At 36.8% G+C, this 24,980-nt stretch overlaps 3 protein-coding genes across 5 annotated transcripts in view; 2 read left to right on the plus strand and 1 right to left on the minus strand.

The window, feature by feature from the left end:
- LOC109830296 (acyl-coenzyme A thioesterase 13-like) overlaps positions 1 to 1,085 on the plus strand; it is a 5,922-nt gene extending 4,837 nt beyond the window's left edge. Inside the window, exons 4-5 of one of the 3 annotated variants that reach the window (XR_002244261.1) lie at positions 347 to 518; positions 603 to 1,085. The gene's annotated coding sequence lies outside the window, so the exon portion shown is untranslated. Of the gene's footprint in view, positions 1 to 346; positions 544 to 602 lie in introns of those variants that run through there. The other 2 variants (XR_002244262.1, XR_002244260.1) reach the window with 2 other exon arrangements.
- LOC109830839 (probably inactive leucine-rich repeat receptor-like protein kinase At2g25790) lies at positions 2,182 to 4,052 on the minus strand. Its single transcript, XM_020398200.1, has 2 exons — positions 3,567 to 4,052; positions 2,182 to 3,148 (listed from the first exon to the last, which is right to left on the minus strand). Exons 1-2 carry the CDS (start codon positions 3,572 to 3,574, stop codon positions 2,182 to 2,184), a joined length of 975 nt encoding a protein of 324 aa, XP_020253789.1. The 5' UTR covers positions 3,575 to 4,052.
- Positions 22,960 to 24,019, plus strand: LOC109830840. The gene is made up of 2 exons (XM_020398201.1): positions 22,960 to 23,404; positions 23,487 to 24,019. Exons 1-2 carry the CDS (start codon positions 22,960 to 22,962, stop codon positions 24,017 to 24,019), a joined length of 978 nt encoding a protein of 325 aa, XP_020253790.1.

Consider the following 24,980-nt stretch of genomic DNA (forward strand, 5'->3'; position numbering starts at 1 on the left):
CAAACTTCCCAAAGAGGAAACTAGGAATAAGATGCAATTGCACCTCGCAAAAATAATCTTTCCAATTCCAAATTATGTAGTTTTGACACCAATTGTTTTCTAAAGAAAACATTGAATTCACATTGAGAATGTAATTTCCACAATAAGAATGCAGATATCCGAACATGCAATATTTGTTACTCCAACATTTGCTATATTTTCTTTTTGCAACAAACCAAACAACCTTGTAAGCTGATTGACATTCTCAAGTGTCCAGTGAGCTTGTCGTTGCCTAATTGGAGTAATAATAAAGAGTTCTGTTGAACAATTTGTTGGAGATTGAACCATTAAGCTTGTTATCTTCCAGATACAAGGCTGAAAGTTTCTTCTAGCTGAAGAGTCCAGAAGGGTATAACTCCAGCAAAAGAGTTGTAGCCTTTGCGCTCGTGCCACTTTCAGTTCAGAAGGTAAGGCATTGTTTGATTGCATTTACTTTGAAGGAAAAAGTTGGAAAGTTCAACAAATTGTGGAGTCTACAGGTATATTTTCCAACTTTTCTTTGTTTGCATCTTTGAAAAGCATGAAAATGCTTATGTGGCACTGATGACTTCCCAAACCTCCAGATTTTGGTGAAAGTTAAAAATTTTGTCAGAAATCCCATGAGATACAATCCAAATAGACGATATACTCAAGCGATAAGTGCTAATGCGTATATCCACTTCCATATTGCGTCATAAGGCCCCAGGGATTATTTTTCTCCAGAGAAGGTAAAAAAAAGAAGAGGAAAACAAATTCTTTATTGGTGTTTTCTTCATCTATGTCTATGAGTGTCTGTATGAAAATCAGATAAAATTGTTTTTAATTAGTTCTACTAGACTATGAGATCATTATTCCTAATTCATTGCAACTTTGGACTTTTATTATAGGAAAAAAGATTTATGTTGGTATTGAAACAATCTATATTCAAATCCATCGAAAATTTATTTTAAATGGGCTAAAAAAGATATTGTTGCATGTAATCCATGTACAGATCTATGAAAGTGCCTCGCAACCTATGGTACATGCTAGAGTATAAAATGATTGACCGTCACAATTTTAGATTTTTTATGTAATGAAAGTGACTTAAGAAATCAATTAAAAAACCTGATTTTGTCGGTAAATGACCTGTAGTTACCGGATGAAAGATTTCAAATTTAATTTATGATAACTGGTATGAGAAAGACGTATGGCCATAGTCCAGATTAATATGTGATAACTACTTTTTTTTTATTAACATGAAATATAAACCGTAAACCATTATAATCGTCAAAGTTGGTACCCCTAAAAGGAGAATTATACCAATTAGACCCGGTTCATGTCATTAAATGCGTACTAAAAGACATCGCTGTATCAGTACTTGGATCATCAGAGTTTGTAATTTTGTGTACTATCACCAGCGGTTGGATGTCCTTGGCATGCATTTAGTGGCCATGGGTCACGCCCATACTTCTTGCTATGCTTGGCAAATGAGTAGCTCAGCGTTGCAGAACGAGTAAAGCATGAAATCCATAACATTACATCCGACAAGAAATACAGTAAGCTCTCAGGTACCTACCTCCTAGTACTAGACAAATGTTTTTTCTCATGTTTACTCACATTCCAGAAGTTCTTGCTCTGTTCTCTGTCTCTCTTGGGTTTGTAATATATAATTGGTGTCTGATCCTCATTCTTTCAAATTTGCTCGAAGGAGCAGGCTGAGAACGTTTCCTTTTATCAGTTTTACGTGCATTTTTCGCTGGACAACAACATCTTGAGATCACTGCCTCAACAATGATGGCCAGTGATATGGCAATACTGAATCCACTAAGAAAAATAACGATCAGAACGACAATTGACACCGTATTTGGCTCCATCTCTGGAGAAGTAGGTACTGCTTCTGGAGAAGTAGGCACTGCTTCTGGAGAGGTAGGCACTGCTTCTGGAGAGGTAGGCACTGCTACTGGCTTTACAAGGCCATTATTCCCAGAATAAGTGACATTAACAAAATGAGGAAAATTTGGAAGAGTTCCAGATAGCTCATTATTTGATATCACAAGTAGAGTCAAGCTTTGCATTTGAGTTAAAGAAACTGGAACCTCGCCTGTGAAATTGTTATTCGAGAGATCAAGAATCTCCAATTGCCCCAAAGAACCCAAATGTGGATGTATCGGTCCACTTAACCGGTTATTGCTTAAGCTCATTGTTACCTAGCTGTAGTTCTATCAGATAGCTCAACTCGTTAATGTTACTCGGTATTGGACCAGAAAGTCTATTAACCGCCAGGTTTAGGTTAGAGAGACGCGATAAGCTTGAAATCGATGAAGGCATTTCCCCACTGAGGGAATTCTGGCTAAGATTCAACGTGATCAAGTTCCCCAGCTTAGAAAATTCAGTTGGAATCTCTCCGCTCAGACTGTTATTTTGAAGCTTCATGATCACTAGCTGACTAAGATTAGCCAATTCCTTTGGTAAACTACCATTTAACTGATTACTGGCAAGATTTAGAAGTGTTAATTTCTGACAAATTTCCAATTCTGAGGGGATTTCTCCATCCAATTGATTGGTATCCAACTCTAGATAGGTCAGGTTAGACCTTTGCTGAAACAATGAAGGAACTTTCCCTGTGAGCTTATTTCCCCCGAGCCGGAGCCTGAAAAGACTTTGAGAAATGTCTCCGGGGATAGCTCCTTCAAGGTGATTCCAGCTCAAATCAACGTGCTCTAAAGTAGGAGATGATAGGAAATCAAACGGGATCCGCCCATCAAGAGAATTGTAGCTGAGGTCCAAAAAGTTCAGATGTCCAGTGAGCCCATCAGGAATCAAGCCAGTAAATCCATTTTGATTGGCAGCAAACCGCCTCAATCTCCGGATTGAGGAAAGATTTTCTGGAATTTTCCCCGTGAGATTGTTCGAAGAAAGGATGAGAGTTTCTAACTTAGAGAGCTCCCCAATCTCATCTGGAACAGACCCAGATAGATTATTCGTGCTGAGATCCAATGCGGTGAGGTTCTTTAACTGAGATATGGAATTGGGTATTTCCCCCGAGAACTTATTTCCTGACAGAAGCAACTCCTCAACACCAACAAACAAAGGAATGAGTCCTTCAATGGAATTACCACTCAGGTCCAATGTTTTCAATCGACTAAGCCCGCTGCAATTTGAGAAGAAGGATGAGGAGGGTATAAACACTCAGGTCCAATGTTTTCAATCGACTAAGCCCGCTGCAATTTGAGAAGAAGGATGAGGAGGGTATAAAAGAAAAGGAGTTCAATGAAAGATTAAGAGACTGAAGAGAGCTAAGCTCGCAAATAAGCTTGAAGAAAGCAAGAGCAGAGGAATTATCAGTAGATGAAGTTGTAAGGCCAAAGCCTGAGAGTGAGAGGCCAGTTACATGAACAGGGGTTGATGAGCTACAACTGACACCGGTCCAATTACAGGGTTTTTGATTGGTCGTGTTCCAATTCTTGCCGTTTGATGATGGAGGGAGATTCTTAGAGAGATTGAACATGATGCTCATATCATCCCCATAAACTAAGAAAACTTGAAGGAAGAGGGAAATGCAAGCATACCTCTTCATGCTGCTTGAATTTGAACTGTACCCTTTTGATCTTTTGCTGTAAATTTTGGCTTCAGATCGTATTGAGGAAGAGGAGAGGGGAGTTTACACGGGTGAGTCTTTTTAAAGACTTGGCTTTTGCTTTTGCTTCTGCTTCTCTCTTTTCTTACCTTGGGATGATAGAACGAAAACTGGGGAAAGAAGAGAGCTTGAATTTGAAGAGAGGAGATTGGGTGGAGTCTTGTGGATTTTTCTTCTTCGCGGGTCCATGCTTGACTGACCGAGCAGAGATTTTCTAAATTCGTTAAACTGCTGGGGGCTATGCTTGACTGACTGAAATAGAGATTTTGGAGTTCTGGCAATTAGTTAAAATAATTGCGCTATTTTTCAGAAAATCATTGACGTGATTGAATAATATAGTCTCTGATAATTGCCTGTTCTAGTCTATTTACATGCATAATGGAAGTCATTTTCCTTGCGAATAGTTGACTTGTGAAGTCAATAGTTAAAGGGTTAATCACGAACTGATCCTCTGTAATATCATCAAATTACAAAGAGATATACCGTGGTTCTATTTATTGCGAATAGATTCTATGCAGTTCCATTTGTTGCAAATAGACACCCTGCAGTATTGGCCCAAGTGCAAATACACCCACCTAGTAAACTCTTTGGACTATTTTAAAGTAAAAAAAATTCGCAATTGTTTATTTATCCTCACCAATAGAACTATAGGCATCTCCTCAAACATTTTTAACGACCTTAAAATTAATAAAAATACATTCAATGGGTCTATTAGCAACAAGTAGAACTGTAAAAGGTCTATTAGCACAAATAGAACTACAATGAGTCTCTTTACAGTTCCGCGATATTAAGGAGGTCTGTCCATGATTAACCACTAGTCAAAATAAGTGAGTTCTTTTTTAGAAAATAATTGACGTTGTTGAATAATATAATATGATAATTGTCTGTTCTAATCTATTTAAATGCATGAAAGTTAATATTTTGCAAATGAATATAACATTCCATTCATACTTGAAATGGCTATCAATTAGCAAAGGGTTTTTTTTCATGGAAACCACCTTATAAATAGGGTCATTTTATTGAAACCACCTCTTATTTTTAATTTATTGTTTTGTTTTGGAGTTAACTAAGGGAAGGGACAGAAAGTTAAATAATGGAAAGGAAAGGTAAGGAATAGATGTAAAATAAAATAAAATGTTGTTTGAAAGTTTAGTTAGGGGAACGGAAGTGAATTTGTTTTACATTGTTTGGGAGTTCTAATAAAGAGGAGGGAAGTAAAGTGAATATAGTCAAAGTTACATAAATATCATTGAATGTGAATGCATCTTGGTCATAGATTTTAGTCTAAAAAGGGTATAGTTGTTTTATTACATTGTAAAATTTTACACCCGTTTCCATTACTTTCTCTACCACCCAAATTGGAGGGGGAAAAATGGATACAAATTTAACCTTTCATTTCGTCCTCTAACCCCTCAAAAAAACTCCCAAACGAGGTGAAAACAAAAATTTCACTTTAACTTCCATTGATTCACCTCCATTCAAACACATTGTATATGTAAACCACTTTTAAACTAGGTTTTTGCTCCAATCAACCACCCTCCATCAAAATTTTCATTGAAAACCCAAAAATACCCTTTAAAAAGCTCACATTCAAGACATGTGACTCACTTTGTTAATGTTTAAGTCTAGTTATGATACAAGTCATGTACTTTAAAACATGCATTTGTTAGTGTTATTTTTTATTTTTTAGTGAAGATTTGAGTAGGAGGTAGTTGATTGGGACAAAAACACATTTTAAAGATTATTTACGTATACGAAAATGAAACGTAATTTGTGTGAAGTGGCCCTATTTTAAAGTTGGATTTTTGGAGGGGGGGGAAACCCATAAGGGGGTGTTAGTCAGCTAGAAAATTTTTGATAGAAATGGAACAATTTTTATTATGGGATAATTTTTTAATATGGGATATTTTAATGGGATAATTAGGAGTGATATTTTAAAACATGATATTTTAGTGGGACAATTGTTAGTATAATTAAGGATAATTTTCAGAAATCAATAAGCATATAAGTCATGTATTTTGATGATCATACTACTATTTATACATTTTAAAACTTATTATTATTATTATTTTAGTATTAATTAATCTTGAAGAACTATTAGATAGATTATAAAATTAACTTTTTGATTTTTTTGGAATTATTATTGTAATATAAATTAAAAAATAGTTTTTTCTTTTTTCTCTTTCTTTTTTGATCTACTAGACATCATTCCATCATCTCTCAATTTTAATTAATTTTTAATAAAACATGAAGTTTGTAATTTTTAAATTTAAGTTAATTATACAATTCAAATATTTAATAAAAAGTAAAAATAACATTAAATAGAAGGGAATGATAAGAAGAGATGTGATCCAATTTTATGGTGTGGTTTGAAGATGACAGAGAAATGAAATATGAACAAAAAAGTAAATAATAAAGTTCTAGTTTTTTACCATGTAGTTCTAGCTTAAAACTTGGGGCAATTTGAGAGACTAGAACTCTTTGTTTTCTATATAAATTTGACAAAAGTGAGATAATTTTTTACAAATATCTCAGCTTTACTTTTTATCTAGTTCTTGTTGACTAACAATGTAGAATTTTATCCTAGTTCTAGTTCTAATGGACTAACACTATAAAATATTGTTACACAAACTATCCCAGTTCTAATTTTGAGCTCTATTTGACTAACCCCCTAAAGTGAATTGTAGACTGTATAGGGATCAATGGGCTAAACTCTATTTGGAAGGACAAACTGAAAGGGGATTAGCCTGACTAGACCATTAACTTGGGAGTCATCGAAGTAAATTGATTTGATGCGTGGAAAAATCCTCATCTGGTCCGTATGAAGAAAATAGGGAACTTCTGTGTTGTTGTTCTTTCAAAAAAAACTTTTTAATTATTTATTTAATAGTTTTTTAATTAATATCGTTCTAATTAGCCAGTTTAGTTGGGTCACATATTTCAGCCTTCGAAAAAGAAAATTGAAAAAAAGAAAATTGCAAGATACCTCATAGAACAATACCGTTGATTAGTTGAGAGGAAATAAATTTGCGAAGGCAAATAATGTGAGAAACTTAGTAGTTGTCTGGTTGAGTTGAAAAGGCAAAAGCAAACGTTGTAGTCATAGCTAGTTTGCAATAAAATGATGCAATTTTGAAAAAGGAATAATGACCAACTTCCCTCAAGTACTGATGAGCTCTCAACTTTTTCCTTAAGGTACCAATTTATCCATTTTCTTTCTTAAATTATGTTTCCAGATCTAGTGTGGTCACTTTATGAGCGAGCAATCAAATATTTAACAAATAACATGACAGTATTTATTGCATATCTCCATGGATTTTTATTATCCTATATCATTTTTTCTTAAAAAAAAACTCAACTGCTTCTCCCCAATTTTTTTTTTTACTTTTTTATCTTTTTATTTTTAGGAATTCAAGATCATGTTTTGAATTGTGGAAAATGCAAGAAATGGATTAAAAATCTGTCATGCCATTATTTTATTAAATATTTGTCTGTGAGGTAAGAAAATTACAATGTTGAGCCTATGCACATAATTTAAGGGGGGAAATTAGACAAATTGATACTTTAGGAGGATGTAATTGGAGTAGTACCACATTTCCGTTTGTTGACAGAATGTTTCTACTTCGTAGTAATAGTCAAATAGCCATTCAAATCAACGATCAAATCTAACGTTTTGACGCCTTTTGAGTGCATATGTAATGTTATGAACCATGGATACTTTCTCCATCTATGGAGCTTATTATTACCTATTAGTGTTATGTTAGATTAATTTTGTCAGAAATTGGACAATTAATCTTGTCGCCTTCCAAATTCAATGTTGAAAACTTCCCTCAAGCTGAAAAGTTCAGAAGGTAAGCTCCGAAAGGGGAGTTGTTGCCTTTTTACATGTGATCTCTTTGGCCTTTTTTTAACTGAAATGCAAAATTGACCATATTTTTAATTCCGCTTAAGAGATCTTTAATTGATTATTTTTTTCAGTGAAGGGGCACAAAGGAAAAAACGTTTCCTCGCTTTTGTTTCCTTTCTTCCCCCGTCAATATCCATACAAGCGCGTGTATAAATGTTCCTATAATCCTATCTGATATCTGGGCTTGCTTTCCTCGTATATATAAGCAATAAAGACAAAAATACTGGGGAGTAAATATATTGGGCCCCAGTCTTCTTCACCTTTCCGTGTGTATCTCTTTAGGGGTTGTTTGGTTCCTGTTTTTGGAAAGGGAAAGCAAGGAGGAAAACTGTCAAAAAGCTAACATTTTGACAGCTTTCTTCCCTTTTATCGATCCAAAAAAAGGGATCCAAACAGCCCCTTATTGCTTCACGAGTTCCTCAAGGACACTCGTTAATGAATTCCAACGTATTTTAATTCTTTACGAAAGTTTTTGAGTTTTTAATGTGAGAGAGGTAACTCTTAAGAAATCCATTAAAATCTGACTGGCGGCTAAAAGAAAAATGCAGATAGATGATTAAAGTTTCTAAATCTAAGACTAATCCAATTCCAATAGTGCTTTTTTCCTTCTTGCAATTTACAATATATATATTCATAAAACCATTATAGTCAACAAATTAAATTTGGTACCCCTCTAAAAGGATCAGCCTTTGGAATGTTCAAACTCCTTTTTCATAATTGTTCACATTATTAAACTTGAATTAGCCTGAAAACCCCCAAAGCCAATGAAAACTTGAAGGTAACTGGAGCCAAGACCAAGACGACATCCATTATTATGCTTATTATGCTCACGTGTTGGATTTGGGTGTGAAGACCAAACCTCGATTCAGGCGAGGGCAAGCTCCAGTCGGTGAGGTCAGATCGAGCTCGAGCCCAGGCGACGTCGACGCAGATCAGGCGAGCTCGTGGCGGTCGTCAGGTGACCTCAAGGCAACCTCCAGGAAAGCTCGTGCGGGGCTGCAGGCGAGCTCGAGGCGACTTGATGCAGGCAAGGTTGAGGCTCCTTGCATGCGAGGTTGGGGGCATGCAGGAGAGCTCCTTGCATGCGAGGTTGAGGCTCCTTGCATGCGAGGCTGGTGACAGCATGTCGCTAACCCGGTGCTAGGGTTCACCTATAAAAGGAACCCAAGCCCGAGATCTTGGGCGCTTCTCCTCCTCCTCGTCGCGTTTTTCTCTTCCAACGGCGGCGGTTCTCTCTCTCTCTCTCTCTCTCTCTCTCTCCTCTTTCTACTTCAACTCACGTGATTTTGAGGAAGGAATTAAAGAAAAGGGGATTTATTGAGGGGTAAATCAAAGAGGGGTATTTAAGAAGGAAATTATCACTGTAGCTACAGTGATAATTGTCATTTATTGAGAGATCTTGTCTTGCATTTTAATTTCTTGTTAATTAATAAGAAATTAATTGTGTGACTCCTGAGGACGTAAGAAACTTTGTTGAACCTCGTAAATCTTGGTGTATTTTTCTTTATACTGTGTTTTTTACTGTTTTAGGGGTTTAGTGTAGCCCCGGATATTTCCCAACAACTGATATCAGAGCTTGAAACAATCTAGAGGAAGTCAGATTCAAGTGGGAGCGATGGCCGCAGATGAAGGAAAAGTGAGATTAGAGAAGTTTGATGGAACATATTTCAGATTCTGAAAAATACAGATAGATGATTACTTGTATTAGAAAAATCTATATCAACCCCTCTCGGGGAAGAAGTCGGATTGAAGGAAGATGAGTGAAACCTTCTAGACAAGCAAGCCCTTAGAGTTATCAAATTGACGTTAACTCTTAATGTTGCGTTCAATATTACGAAGGAGAATACCGCAGCAGGTCTTATGGCAGCACTCTCAAATATGTATGAGAAGCCATCAGCCGCGAATAAAGTTCATTTGATAAGACAGTTATTCAATCTGAGAATGGCGGAAGGTGCGTCAGTAGCACAACACATCAATGAACTCAACACGGTCACAACCTAATTGAGTTCAGTTAAAATTGAGTTTGATGAGGAAGTTCGAGCATTGATATTTTTGTCTTCCCTACCAGAAAGCTGGAACGCTACAATCACGGCTGTGAGTAGCTGATCTGGTTCTCAGTGAGGAGATCCGATGGAGAGATTTAGGTGAAGCTACAACATCTTCAGTATTACATACAAGCAACATCTTTCAGACCAGAGGAAACGGACGAGGCAAATCAAACTTCAGAGGTAGATCAAATGACAGGAGGTCCAAATCCAGGAATCCAAGCAACAATTCGAAGGCTATCGAGTGTTAGATTTGTGGAAAAACGGGACACTACAAGGATCAGTGCAAGATTGCACAGAAGGAGAAGGAGGTGAAGGCAAAGGTATATGTCACTTCCACCTCAGGAGGAGACGATGCATTGATATGTTCTTTGGAGAGAAAGGAAGAGTCTTGGGTGTTAGACTCTAGAGCGGTTTCATGCCACTTCTCAGAAAGAATTCTTCGATAAGTATGTTCCCGAAAATCTTAGATATGTATACCTTGGTGATGATCAATCGTGTGCTATTGTGGGCAAAGGTGTAGTAAAAATTAAGTTGAATGGATCAGTATGGGAGCTGAAGGATGTCAGGCATATTCTCGATCTGAGAAAGAACTTAATATCCGTAGGCCAGTTGGCTAGCGAAGGATACACTACGACCTTCCATGGAGATGATTGGAAGATCTCAAAAGGCGCATATGAGTAAAAATGGGATGAAGATTATGCACACAAAGAGAAAACTCCCAGGTCTAAAATCAATGGAGATGGACATGTGTGAAGAATGCATACTTGGAAAGCAGAAGAGAGTCAGCTTTCAAACAAGTGGCAGAACCCCTAGGAGGGAGAAGCTAGAGTCGTTCACTCAGATGTTTAGGGACCAACAACCACCGCGTCCATTAGTGAAAAACACTACTTCGTGATTTTTATCGATGATCACTCTCAAAAAGTGTGGGTCTACTTTCTGAAACATAAGTCAGAAATATTTGAGGCTTTCAGGAGATAGAAAGTCATGATCGAGAATGAGACCGGTCTGAGAATAAAGAAGCTCAGAATCGACAATGGTGGTGAGTATGAAGACACCAGATTCAAGAAGTTCTGCTATGAGCATGGGATCATAATGGAGAGAACCGTGTCCGGCACGCCTCAGCACAATGGTGTGGCTGAGCGTATGAACAGAACGTTAACAGAGAGAGTCAGGAACATTAAGATACAGTCAGGCCTATCGAAACAGTTCTGGGCAGAAACAGTCAACACAATAGCTTACTTGATTAACCGAGGACCATCGGTTCTATTGGAGCATAGAATACCAGAAGAGGTATGGTGCGGAAAAGAAATTAAACTATCACATTTGAGAGTTTTCGGTTGTGTAGCCTATGTGCACATCAGCAATCAAGGAAAGAATAAGCTTGATCCCAAGTCCAAGAAATGTACTTTCATCGGCTATGGTGAAGATGAGTTCGGCTACCACATTTGGGACAACAAAAATAAGAAAGTGATCCGCAGCAGAGATGTGATATTCAACGAGAAGGTGATGTACAAGGACATGCACAAGACAGATGTCTTTGACTCAGAGGAGAACGAGTCAACATTTGTAGATGCAGATGATGTTCTAGGAAACCTCTCGAAAGAACCAAATGCAGCATGTCCTCAGCTAGAAGAGTCTGTTGGACAAGACGGTCCGTGGGAGCCCGACGCACCAGCTTTAATATTGAGAAGATCTTTTCTGCCTCCTGTGCCAAACATGAGATATATGAACTATCTATTGTTGATAGATGGATAGGAGCCTGAAAGTTTTGATGAAGTTTGTCAGAGTGGAGATACGAGCAAGTGAGAGCTTGTCATGAAAGATGAGATGAAGTCTCTCATCTCTAACTAGACGTGGGAACTAGCTGAGTTGTCCACGGGTAAGAAGGCACTCCACAACAAATGGGTGTACTGGGTGAAAGAGGAGCAGGATGGCTCTAGAAGATATAAATCCTGGCTAGTTGTCATAGGATTCTAGCAGAAGGAAGGAATTGACTAAACTGATATTTTTGCTCCTGTTGTGAGGCTCAATACTATCAGGATAGTGATGAGTATTGTAGCTATTGAAGATCTTCATCTCAAGCAGTTAGACGTGAAGATGATGTTTCTTCACAGAGATCTAGAAGAGGAGATATACATGCACCAACTAGAAGGGTTTCTAGAAGAAAAGAAGAAGAACCTGGTGTGCAGACTCAAGAAGAGCTTGTATGGTCTGAAACAAGCCCCAAGACAGTGGTACATGAAGTTTGACTGCTTCATGCACAAGGAAGGCTTCCGGAAGTGCAATGTCGACCACTGTTGCTACTTCAATAGATATTAGTCCAGTTATATCATCTTACTATTGTATGTTAATGATATGTTGGTTACAGGTACAAATATGGAGGATATCAGGAGTTTGAAGCAGTAGTTGTCAAAGGAGTTTGACATGAAAGACTTGGGTCCAGCAAAGAATATCATTGGAATGCAAATCACGAGAGATAAGAAGAGAGGTCTCTTGAAGTTATCTCAGACGGAGTACATCAATCGTGTTTTGCAGAGATTCAATATGGGTGACGCCAAGTCAGTGAGCACACCCTTGGCCAGCCATTTTCTCCTATCAAAGGATTAGTCTCCTTAGTCAGAAGAAGAGAAAGAGAGTATGGCTAAGTTTCCTTACGCCTCAGCCATTGGAAGCTTGATGTACACAAAGGTCTGTACAAGACCAGACATTGGCCATGTAGTGGGAGTGGTCAGTCGGTTCATGTCGAATCTAGGAAAAGCTTATTGGGAAGCAGTCAAGTGGATTCTGAGGTATCTACAATGCACCACACATAAGTGTATGTACTTTGGTAAGGGGGAAGTGGAAGTGCAAGGGTACGTAGATGTAGACTTTGGAGGTGAAGTCGATCACCGAAGAAGCACCACCGACTATGTATTCATTGTCGGAACTACAGCTGTTAGTTGGATGCCATAGATTCAGAAGATTGTCACTCTATCCACTACAAAAGCTGAGTATGTAGCAGTGGCTGAAACCAGTAAAAAGATGATATGGCTTTAAGGTTTGCTAACAGAGCTGGGATTCAAACAGGAGAGGAATGTCTTGCACAGTGATAGTCAGAGTGTGATACACTTGGCTAAGAATTCCACATTTTATTCTAGAACGAAGCATATTGGGCTTCAGTACCACTTCATCAGATCACTCTTGGAAGATAACGTATTAAAACTGGAGAAGATTCCAGAAAGTAAGAATCCAACAGATATGTTAACAAATACGGTGACCATTCAGAAACTGGAGTTGTGCACAATTTTTGTTGGCCTTCATGCATAGGTGATGATGGCAGAGCCACACAAGAGTAAGTACTTATTGAGATAGCCTGCTGACGGCGGTTTGGTCTCCAAATGGGAGATTGTTGGATTTGGGTATGAAGACCAAACCTCGATTCAGGCGAGGGCGAGCTCTAGTCGGTGAGGTCAGATCGAGCTCGAGCTCAGGCATCGTCGATGCAGATCAGGCGAGCTTGTGGCGGTTGATTTCGTCAGGCAACCTCCAGGTGAGCTCGTGCGAGGCTGTAGGCGAGCTCGAGGCGACTTGCTACAGGCAAGGTTGAGGCTCCTTGTAGGCGAGGTTGGGGGCCCATAGGCGAGCTCGAGAGCTCGCATGGCTGGCGACAGCCTGTCGCCAGCCTGGCGCTAGGGTTCACCTATAAAAGGAACCCAAGCCTGAGATCTTGGGTGCTTCTCCTCCTCATCCTCGTGTTTTTCTCTTCCAACGGCAACAGTTCTCTCTCTCTCTCCTCTTTCTCCTTCAGCTCACGTGATTTTGAGGAAGTAATATTATTATAAAAGTGTGTTGCTATGTTAAAACATTTCTTTCGAAAATACCCTTCAAGTCATGCTAAAACATATACATGCATACATAAAAATATATATATGAATACATAAAACACATACATACATAAACCATACCGCTTCAAATCTTTTTCATAACTACCAATTAAATTAAATGTAATAAATACACATCTAATTTGTATTCACTACCATTAGGAAATTATTTCAATTAAACTCCTTCTCTATTATTATATAATAGTAACTCATTATAATAACACTACGTAGTAGTAATAATAGTAATACTATGTAATAACATAGCCTACTATGCAATAGCTTCAAATTCTTATCGTAAGTAGTAATAATAGTAATACTATGTAATAACATAGCCTACTATGCAATAGCTTCAAATTCTTATCGTAACTACCAATTAAATATCATCATCAATTTAATAGCACTACTAACTATAAATTAAACTCTAACCATTCATATCCCTAAAGTCTCTAGGATCATTTCCTATCATAACCACCAATTAAATTAAATGTAATAAATACACCTCCAATTTGCATTCACTACCATTAGAAAATTAATTCAATTAAACTCCTTCTCTATTATTATATAATAGTAACTCATTATAATAACACTACGTAGTAGTAATAATAGTAATACTATGTAATAACATAGCCTACTATGCAATAGCTTCAAATTCTTATCGTAACTACCAATTAAATATCATCATCAATTTAATAGCACTACTAACTATAAATTAAACTCTAACCATTCATATCCCTAAAGTCTCTAGGATCATTTCCTATCATAACCACCAATTAAATTAAATGTAATAAATACACCTCCAATTTACATTCACTTAATTGAATTAAACTCCTTCTCTATTATTATATAATAATAACTCAATATAATAATATCTATTAACATGTACTAAAAAATGATAATAAAAAATAAATATTTATAATTAGATTAATAGGAATATTAAACATTTAATAATAAACTAATAAATACTTAGCAATATGTTAACAATTATTTATAATATATCAAGTATATCATGAGTAAGCGTAAAAAAACCTAAGGCAACAAGGCGTTCAGATTCTTTTGCAGGCATTTACTCCGTAATCAATATATATGAGTGTGCATTATAATTCTTTCAGTTTATAACAACTTATTGTTAAAAATAATAAATACATACATGTTTTTCCAATAACATGTAAATAGAATAAAGATGCATAATATAACGCACATATTGATATTTTAGTTTATAAAAACTTAGTTGTCAAAGGGAGGCAAGATATTCGAGATTCTTATACCAAATTAAGATTTTCGATCAACGTACCATGAAGCTCTATTGATTCACCCAAGAGGTAAAATTTATCCTTTTTTCTTGAGTGAATGTTTATTAGAAAAAAAATCTCATTTCTTGGTTTAGTATGATTATTGGAATCCAGTAAATAAGTTTAATTTTATCGATAAATGGGCGCAGCTGCCGAAAAAGTAAGGTCGGAAGGAAGGCACTAGCTTTGGAGGTATCCAAGCAGGTCAAAATCTTTAATTCTTCATTCTCTATTTTTTATGTATTTTTTCTCTCATTTCTTGCCACATATCAATGTATGTATATTTTTATATACACACCTATGTCAATATATAGTACGTAGAAGCTATGTCACGCCCCGCTTCCCAAAATACCAGGGAATCGGGACGCGAGCAAGCCCGCGACGTATTAGACTGAGGAGAGATAAGTGCTAGACCCCGTCTTCTCAATCTAATACGCTAAGCGTCAAGAAATACAAATGAAGGTACAGGTCCCCGATCACAGTAGCGAGAATATAATAAACAACTCAGAACAGAAAATATACATATCACAACTGAATATCATCCCAGGCATAATATTCGGGTCAACATGCCCTTATACAAGACTATCTGAAAGAAATGCTAAAAAAATATAAAATACATCGATTAACAGAATGGAAGGTGCTACAAAAGTAAATGGAGGACCAATAACTAAACTTCGGCTTCTTCTGCTCGGTCTGCAGAGCACTCCTGCGGGGAATCCTCTGGCTCCTGTACGACTCCGAACTGAACCTGTCCATCATCTAAATTTGACGTACACCAGAGAAAACAGGTGTACGTCAGGGTGCATGACACACGGCAAGACCCCACAAAAGAAAAGAACGAACGAAAATCTAAAGCGAAAATCGATACGATAATAGAAACGACAAAAGAACGTGCAACTGGAAATTCCACAAAATCAATCAAGTAACAAGTCGATCATGCAACTAGCGATCAGAACAATCATCCAACTAACAAGATCATACAACTAGATGGAATTAATACTCGATCATGCAACTAGCGATCAGAACAATCATCCAACTAACAAGATCATACAACTAGATGGAATTAATACTTAAAAATCTACAACAAGAGACGTACGTAGTACGTCGACCGAAATAATCCAAACAAGGAAACCCTCATGTATAGACCATATGTCTCAAATTATAGATAATTAAATATTAATCCTGATCTATGTATGAAAAGAAACACAACTGGCCTACATCTCACAAGAAATCATACCTAGCCAAGAAACGAGGTCATGTAACTAACCATTCTATAACAGGTCACCGGTCACATCTCACACAGAGTCAACGCTCCTGTCATCAGATACCCACTGTTCACAAATCCCCTACGTGCATCCAATCCCGCTACACATGCGGCCAGAGGACTACACGTAAACCGTTTTCTGCCTGGTCCGAACTCAAGCAAAACTCGGGTGACGAAACGATTTCACTGACTAAAGTGATGTACACACTTCACTTTAGCCCTACAAACCAACCCCGGTGGCGACACCAACCACTGACGCGAGCCTGGAAGATACATCAACAGCCTTATCCGATCACATGAACATTAACTTCCCCATCCCAACTCTCTTGTTTTCTATACGCATAAGTTTCTAAGTCTTAAACAGGACACACCAGGCCACACTAGTCATGAATTTCTAACGGTTCTCAAGCATAACAAAGAGTAATAAATGCAACTAGAATGATCATGTACGATAATATCAAGGCATATCACATAATTAAAAGAATGATTCATTACAATATATATATAATATGAAATAAAGATAATGTGAGAAATCCTAAAATCAAATTCGACGATCGATAGGTCAATGCAGAAAATAAGGAAAACGACTCATATCAATCGAAAATGAGATATACACGCTACACGAGGAAGCGATCCAAGAAAATGAAATATAGAAAATAATCACAAGTACAATGACGTCACAAAAGAGGAATCCTACAACGTCAACAGAGAAGAAAACTCAGGTTTAGTTCAATTGAAGGTAGGTCGACGCAGGAAACGAGAAAGCTACTTCGGGTCTAATTTTGAATAACGGAGCAATAGAATGAAAGAAAGAGACCAAACGAATCATCCTAGCTATAGAGGAGGTCAAATCGGGGTTGTTAATAAATCAGGGCGTTAATCTCCCTTCCCTATTTTAGTGAAAACGGCAAAATTGCCTACAAGGATATAGTCGGTTCATCTCCACAATTTGGAGGAAAATCAAGGCGTATAGCCAACACAGAAATGAAACAAATACATAGGCACGAAGGTCATCCACCACAATGATACACAACCACAAATGAGTCAACGATTACAATACAAGTCCATCAATAATATACACGACCGACGATTATTTATACAAAGCCGCAAATAATAATATATTTACCGGCAGCGAATTTGCAAAGCAAACCTGCACGAGATTCTAAGCTAGTGCATAAGCGAGTACGATAAAGATATGATATCAGTCAATTGCACGAATCAAATGAGTAATCATATGACAGAATATAATTACGAGTATCAATATGACATGAGCATACTCTAAAATGATTTTTCACCAAAATAATAATTATTTTAAATTGATTATTTTGTTAATAAATTCTTTAAAATTATAAATTAATCTAAAATAATTTTATTTTATTTTATCTTTATAGTATCTATTATCACAATATTATTTTTAATATCATTCGTCAAATAAATCCGTGCAGGTCATCACAGTATATGTATTATAACGTGAATGGTCATACGTTATTGTCCACAGTCCATTTCGTCACAACAGTTCTATACGTTATAGTTCTCAGTCCAATATGTTCATGATAGTTCTTAACGAGTAATTATTCGGGTAACGAGTTCGTATGCATAATTATTTTGTGATCAATCTAAAATTGTACTAAGCAAGAATAGGGATCTTGCAAGCAACTAATTAATTCAGAGCGGATCTAAGAATTGAATGATTAGTCAAAAGAGTATCGAGATCTTGCCTACGAGACCGTGGGGTCTGATGATGAGGCTATGATGTCGATGCGGACGTGGAGTGTGGCGATCGAGGCGACGTAGCGGATGGCGGTTCTGAAACTAGGTGTGCGTCGGCATACGATCGAATAGATGGTGCGCGGATGGTGGCAGTTGAGTCGTCGACGCGCGTAGGCGAGGGAGCTGTCGGGTTTCGGGATAGGAGCGGCGAGGTAGCGGCCTCGCTGTCGGGGGACGTTGGTCGTCGCGCGATCGACGAGCGCTAGAGACGCCGAGATCGGAGCCAGAGTTGAGCCTCGGAGGGGACGGACGATGAAAACTGTTACAGGCAGCAGTGGCGGTGAGATGAAGGCCGGGAAAGCTCAGTCGTCAGCTTGGGATGGCAGTGACGTGAGGAGTTGAGCCGCGCGAACTGGCGGACACACAGCAGCGGCGAGCTGGAGGCCGGCGTCGGAGCTCGGGGGAAGGGACAGGGCGTCCCATCCAACCGCAAGCGACGATAGCGAGAGGCTGTGTGAGCAGCTGAACCGGCGTGGCCAGAGGTCGGGTTGGACTGAGCTCCAAATCGAAACGCAATGACATGAGTCCGAATGAAAGAGCGGCTCCCCGTTGAGCAGCGGCGTCGCGGTCGGCAGTGAGTGTGAGCGGTGAAGAGGGAGGCTGGCCGGTCCGGGCTGTCGGGGGCGTCGGCTCGGTGGGTGGCTTGCGCCGGGTGGCGCTCGGTCGGCGCTGAGCTAGGCGGGCGGTCGCGAGATTCGGGTGGCCGGAGCGTTAAGGGTATAGCGGAGCTAGGCTATGAGGTCAGAGTGAGAGCGTGGGCGGCGAGCTCGAGCTCGAGCCTCGAGATGAGAGAGAGAGAAAGCTGTGTTGAGTTTTTATGGAAATTGCGCACGTTAGGAAATGGAGGAGAGAGAGAGAGAGAGAGGTGTGTACGAGAGGAGTGTTGGGGCATGGTTTAAATAGAAAAATTTTGAATAAAAAATTAAAATAATAAAATAAAATATTGAGTGAGAATGCGCGTGGACAACCGTCTTCTTGGAAAAATGAGGAGAGAGAAAACGTGATGAGAGGGATGGTTGTTGGGGGTTTGACGGGGAGCAACAACTTTGGATTATTTTCAAATGGGTTCAGGTATTTAAATAAAAATAATTAAATAAATAGTTACGGGTATTAAAATATTAAACCAATTACGGAATAATTATCTACAAATAAAAACGTACATGTTGTGCTAATACAACAGTTGATACGAAATAGTCGAAATATTCACATATTGTACAATTAAATAAGAATCATTAATAAATAAAATATATTTACTTATATTTAAAATCAAACAATTATAGGATAATTATATACACAGTAAAACGTACATGTTAAACTAATACGACAGATAATATGTAACAGTAGAAATAATACAGCAAATTATACAGATAATACGTAATTAATAATACAACGTATTATACGAAAATATATGTAATAATAAAAATAATACAACGTATTATTCAAAATGACATGTAACAGTATCGATAACGCAACAGATAAATTCCAGAAATTTTTATTGCACTAAATTAATTTATAAATATCAAAACCATTTAAATAAATATAAAACTTAGACTTTTAATCGTAGAAAATTTCTAGAAAATCGAGAAAAATACAAATACTCTTTTAAAAATTATAATTAAATATTTTAAAATATAAAAATTTATTTTAACTAGTATCAAAATTTTACGGTCATTACAAGCTAGAAAGAAACTATTAAGGATTCCGAGCTCTCTAAGAGAGGGAATCCGAATTCTCTCCAATTAAATGAGAATTAGAGTAGAGGTTCGACTCCTCTCCAATTAAGGGATCTAGATCTTCTCTAATAATCTCAATATTTATCCTATATTTGGATTTCAATGTATGAAATTGCGGCACATAGGATTTTTGCTATTATTTTGAAAACCACTTTTCTATTAAAATCCCCTATTGTGAAAACCAATATGACAATAGTGAAAAAGGAAAAAGAATAATTAAAACAAAAGTTCCAATCTATACAACTTGTGCCTAAAATCTTGCCTTAAAATATAAAATGTTAATTTCTACAAATGATGCCTATGATCAGCCATTGAAATTAGAATGAAAGTTAATGACTCGAATAATTGGATCCTCTCTAATTACCACCAAATTAGAGAGGAACTGAATCCGAAGTGAAGGCAACGTCCATTTTCTGGGGAGTTTTTACTTTTGTTTTAATAAAAATTTGTTGCAAATTATTTATTAGTTTTAAACTAGTTCTTATTTTTATTTCTGATATGGTTTTATATGATCGAGTAACTGAGATTTTTCTAAACTTTTTCGACTGCCCCTAAATTAACTATTGCTAAGAATTCTTTAAATGAGTTTTGATATAGGTTATGGTGTAGTTTTTAAAGTTTATGGAGGGCAAAGGGGGAAGCTTATAAATGTTACTAGGGCTTATAAATTTGTAGGGGTGGAACTACAACTCAACTCAAGAATCTAAATTTGCCCCTGGTTTCACATATTTTGCATATATAGACCCTCAGTTGTATCTAGATTTACTTAAATACCCTAAAGTTTCTATAAATTGTACTTTTAGTACTGATTCCAGAACCATCAGTGCTTAGGAGTATAATGCTCGAGTGGTGCATAGTTACAAGAAGTTACATTCTGAAGAAACTGAAGTCTAAAAAGGATATTGGCGTCCTTTGGCTACGTATTTTGCTTGATTTGTCAGTGATTGTGTAGAGGCTTAACACTACTTGATTCGTTGGTGGTGTGAAGTAATTTGGAGCTCTCATCAAGTACCCTCAGTCATGCAAACATGATAATTTCTCTCAAAAACTCTCATGCAATGCTAATTTTAAAACACTTTAACTCTTACTATTTGTTAAATTTACTATTAAACTTGTCAAGATATTTAAATTCGATTAGGCCTTTTTATATTGGTGGTTCATTTGTAGTTATATTTATGAGTGAACATTGTAATATATATTTATACATGACAAGGATAACAATTTTAATTATCCTTTGTGTTAGATAAGTTCTTATATAATTAAAAAATTTAGAACAAGAAACAAATACAATTTCACGTGCAACGCACGTGCACTATACTAGTTTAAGAAAAGGGAATTTATTGAGGAGAAAATCAAAGAGGGGTATTTAAGAAGGTAATTATCACTGTAGCTACAGTGATAATTGACATTTATTGGGAGATCTCAAGTTTGAGATCTGCTCTTGCATGCATTGTAATTTTTTTTAATTAATAAGAAATTAATTGTGTGGTTCCCGAGGCCGTAGGCAAGTTTACCGAACCTCTTAAATATTGATGTATTTTTCTCTATATTACGTTTTTTTTGTTGTTTTAGAGATTTAGCGTAGCCTCAAGTATTTCCCAACATCACGCACTCCTATCTACCCCCGGTAAATAAATAAACTAAAAATAAAAAGAATCACTAAACAGAGATTATATACAGTTACATAAAAGCCCATCGAGATCCACGCCACACTAAGCTTTGCCTATTTTAGTGGGAAAAATAAAGCTAAAGGCTAATCAAAAAGAGGGAAAGAAAAAGCAAGCAAAGAGAAGAGGAAAGAAGGGAATAATGCAGCTGGAAGACTAGAATACAAAGAACGTATTTGGTATTTGTTTAGTCCAAGTCAACTTTAATTTCGATGGAAAATTAGTATTGTTTGTTTCCTTAGATTTGATTAGAAATTCTTTTTTTAAATGGAGGTAGAACACTATTTACGTCAAATATTATTACAAACAACAAATAAATAATATTAGAATTTGTTGAAATCCAAAAGTCATTTTGTGGAAACCTAAAAGACAAAATGAATGTGTACATTACTTTATTAATGTGGAATATTTATTGGTGACTTTTCATTAGTCCAATGTCTTTTTGTTTTCCACAATGTATCTATAAATTGGTGGATGTATGAAAAAAATGAGATGAAATGAAAATTACAATTTATCTTATTCTCTTGTCTCTTGTCCATTTTTCGTTTCATTTCTTTAGTATATTACAACACGTTATCAGCACGAGTGGCTCTAGCTGGTTCGTGATCATCGGTTCGTGGTAATAGATTTTTCAATATATATCTTCTGCAAGGTAATAACACATTTGACCTTTGTCTATTTACAAAGTTTCATGTTTTCGTTATCGATTATGCCTCTATAACAGTATGTTATGCAATTTACTTTGGAACCATGTGATGATGATATATTGACTATGTTTATTTGATGTTGAAATCTGTAGTATGATGTATTTTTGAAAACTTTAGTATCTTTAATCAATATATATAATATACTACAATGACTGTAAAAATGTATGGAACAGAGATACACAATATTAATTTTTTGGTAATTCAGTTATTTAATTGTTTACAAATATAGTATAACTTGAGAGACATAATGTCTAAACCTTCAAGAGTGGAGCAATGATTTCCATTGCTATAAAAGCTCCCAATGTCATGATCTCCATTTTTTTTTAAATTATGCTTTTATGAAATTAATTCATTTTGCCCTTTTATTCTTGTTTTCCTGGACAGTGCAGTACATGATACTTATATTCTGAATCACATTCCACACTTGATGGTCATGATATTGCATATTAATCACTGGAGATTGGTTGGTTTACTTGATATACATTCTTAAATTAATTTTTACTTTTCACTTCAACAAAGCCGTTTGCTTCATAATTAAATCTGGCATTAAGCCTCCTATCTCCTCAAGGAGGATACCATGTAATATATCCAGTCACTGGGGACTATTCACTCCATGTAGAAAGGTAGAACCACATTCACGCACATATGTAACACATTAATTTTCTTAACAAACAAAACTATGATATGAGTAATGCGCAATCAAGTAATTGAAATAAACTACTATATAGTACATTAATGTTGAGCACTATCTAAATTCTGTCTACATGACTTTAACAACGTTGATGTATTGTCAACGTGCACTACTATTAACGACATAAGATATGTATTAAGTATGATGTAGCTTTATTTAAACGAGTACGTTACACAATCTTATGCACAATCACAGCAAGCTTTTTGAACTCTATAGTAAATTCTGTAAAGTGAATGAATATTCGGCTTTAGCAAAAATGAAGCGGCATGCATTGTAACTAATGATTTGTTTATTCACTTCTGTTTGTATGCACACTTTGTATAGTGCAATATTTTATAAATTTGGTGGATTGATATATCTTCTTTTGATAATTATAGCATTTCTGAACAATGTCTGACATCATCAAAAGGGAATTTGCTGAGCTTGCCGTTGATGGCAGCAATTACTTGACTTGGGCTTTAGATGTTGAAATCTACCTGAATTCTTGTGATTTAAGCAACACTATTGCTCCAGCTTCTCAGAGCACCTCTGCCCAGAAGGCAAAGGCATTGATTTTTCTTCGTCATCATCTCAACAAAGACCTGAAAAATGAGTACCTTACTGAAAAAGATCCTGCTGTTCTATGGCAATCCCTGAAGGATCGCTTTGACCAACAGACGGCTATTATGCTTCCGCAAGCACAGTATGATTGGTTAAACTTGCGATTTCAGGATTTTAAATCCGTAACTGAATACAATTCAACCCTCCACCGCATTGTCTCACAGCTGAAGCTCTGTAAGCAGAACATTACAGAGGCTGAATTGATTGAAAAGACCCTCTCTACATTCCATGCAAGTAATCTTGTACTCCAGCAGCAGTACAGGACCAAAAAACTATTCAAAACACTCTGAATTGATCTCTGCGTTACTAGTTGCAGATAAACACAACCAACTTCTGATGCGCAACCATAATGCTAGACCAGTTGGTTCGCTAGCTGTGCCTGAAGCACATGCCACAAATCAGAGTAATACTCATAGGCGTGGACGTGGTAGAGGTCGTGGACATGGTCGCGGGTCTTATCGTGGTGGTAGGGGTCGTGGTCGTCGCAATACTAATAGTCTTCAAGACTGTAACAAGGGTCAGAACAAGGATAAACCTTATTCACACAAGCCTAGCTCTCATCAACAGGTTACAAATAACAAACAAGCTTGTTATCGGTGTGGATGTGAGGACCACTGGTCTCGCACATGTCGTACACCGAAACATTTGGTTGAGGCATATCAGAGAATGCTGAAGGACTCAAAGGGGAAGTCAAAACATGGTGAAACACATCATGCCAGTTTGCCTGAAGCAAACATGACCCTGAAAGATGACAATTATGATGATAATCTGTTGAAGATGGGAGATATGAATATGGACGATGATGACTTATTGAAGATGGAGCTTGATGATTTTGGCGACCAGGAGTGATCATGTTATGCATGTTTTATTAGTCTATTTTAGTTTTTCAAGACTTGTTCTAGTTGTTTGTATTCTCACTAGGCTTATTTTACATGTTTTTCCTAAGAAAATTTTAATTTCAAATGGGTTTATTTAAATTATTATGTCTTTACCTTGTTTTTGTGCTTATATGAATTTTTCAATTTTTAGAATAGTGCACAACTTTCCTCGCGTACAACCCATGGAGAAGGAGACAGTTTTGTGCTTGGTAGATAGTGCTACCACACATACTATCCTAAAAGATAGAAAATTCTTCCAAACTTTGACTGAAAAACAAGGAAGTGTAACCACCATTGCTAACGACAATGTGTTGATAGTAAGCTCCGGCAGAGCTTCACTAATACTTCCTATGGGTACGAAATTAATCATCAATGATGCATTATTATATCCATAATCCAAACGTACCCTTCTTAGTTTTAAAGATATTCGGTCTAATGGTTTTCATATTGAAACCGAAAATGAGTACCCTTCTTAGTTTTAAAGATATTCGGTCTAATGGTTTTCATATTGAAACCGAAAATGAGAATGGTGCTGAACATCTTCTCATGACTCAGTCAATTGGATGTCGGAAGCAAGTTGTAGAGAAGCTTCCATCTTTCTCCCCAGGATTGTACTACACATATATCCGATCTAATACTAACCATGTTGCGATGAGTTTAAAATTTAAAGACCCAAATTCATTTAAATTATGGCATGAGCGATTGGGTCATCCTGGGCAAAATATGATGCGTCGGATAATCTTAAATTCAATTGGGCATAATATGCCAAGCAGCAATGTCCCCTCTTCTTTAGACTATATTTGTGAGTCTTGTGCTAAAGGAAAACTTATAGTACACCCTTCTCGTACTAAAGTGAATGTTGAATCTCCCATTTTCCTTCAAAGGATTCAAGGAGATATCTGTGGACCTATTCATCCTGCATCAGGACCATT

This window comes from Asparagus officinalis, chromosome 2 (assembly GCF_001876935.1).
Source record: "Asparagus officinalis chromosome 2, Aspof.V1, whole genome shotgun sequence".
NCBI lineage: Eukaryota > Viridiplantae > Streptophyta > Magnoliopsida > Asparagales > Asparagaceae > Asparagus > Asparagus officinalis.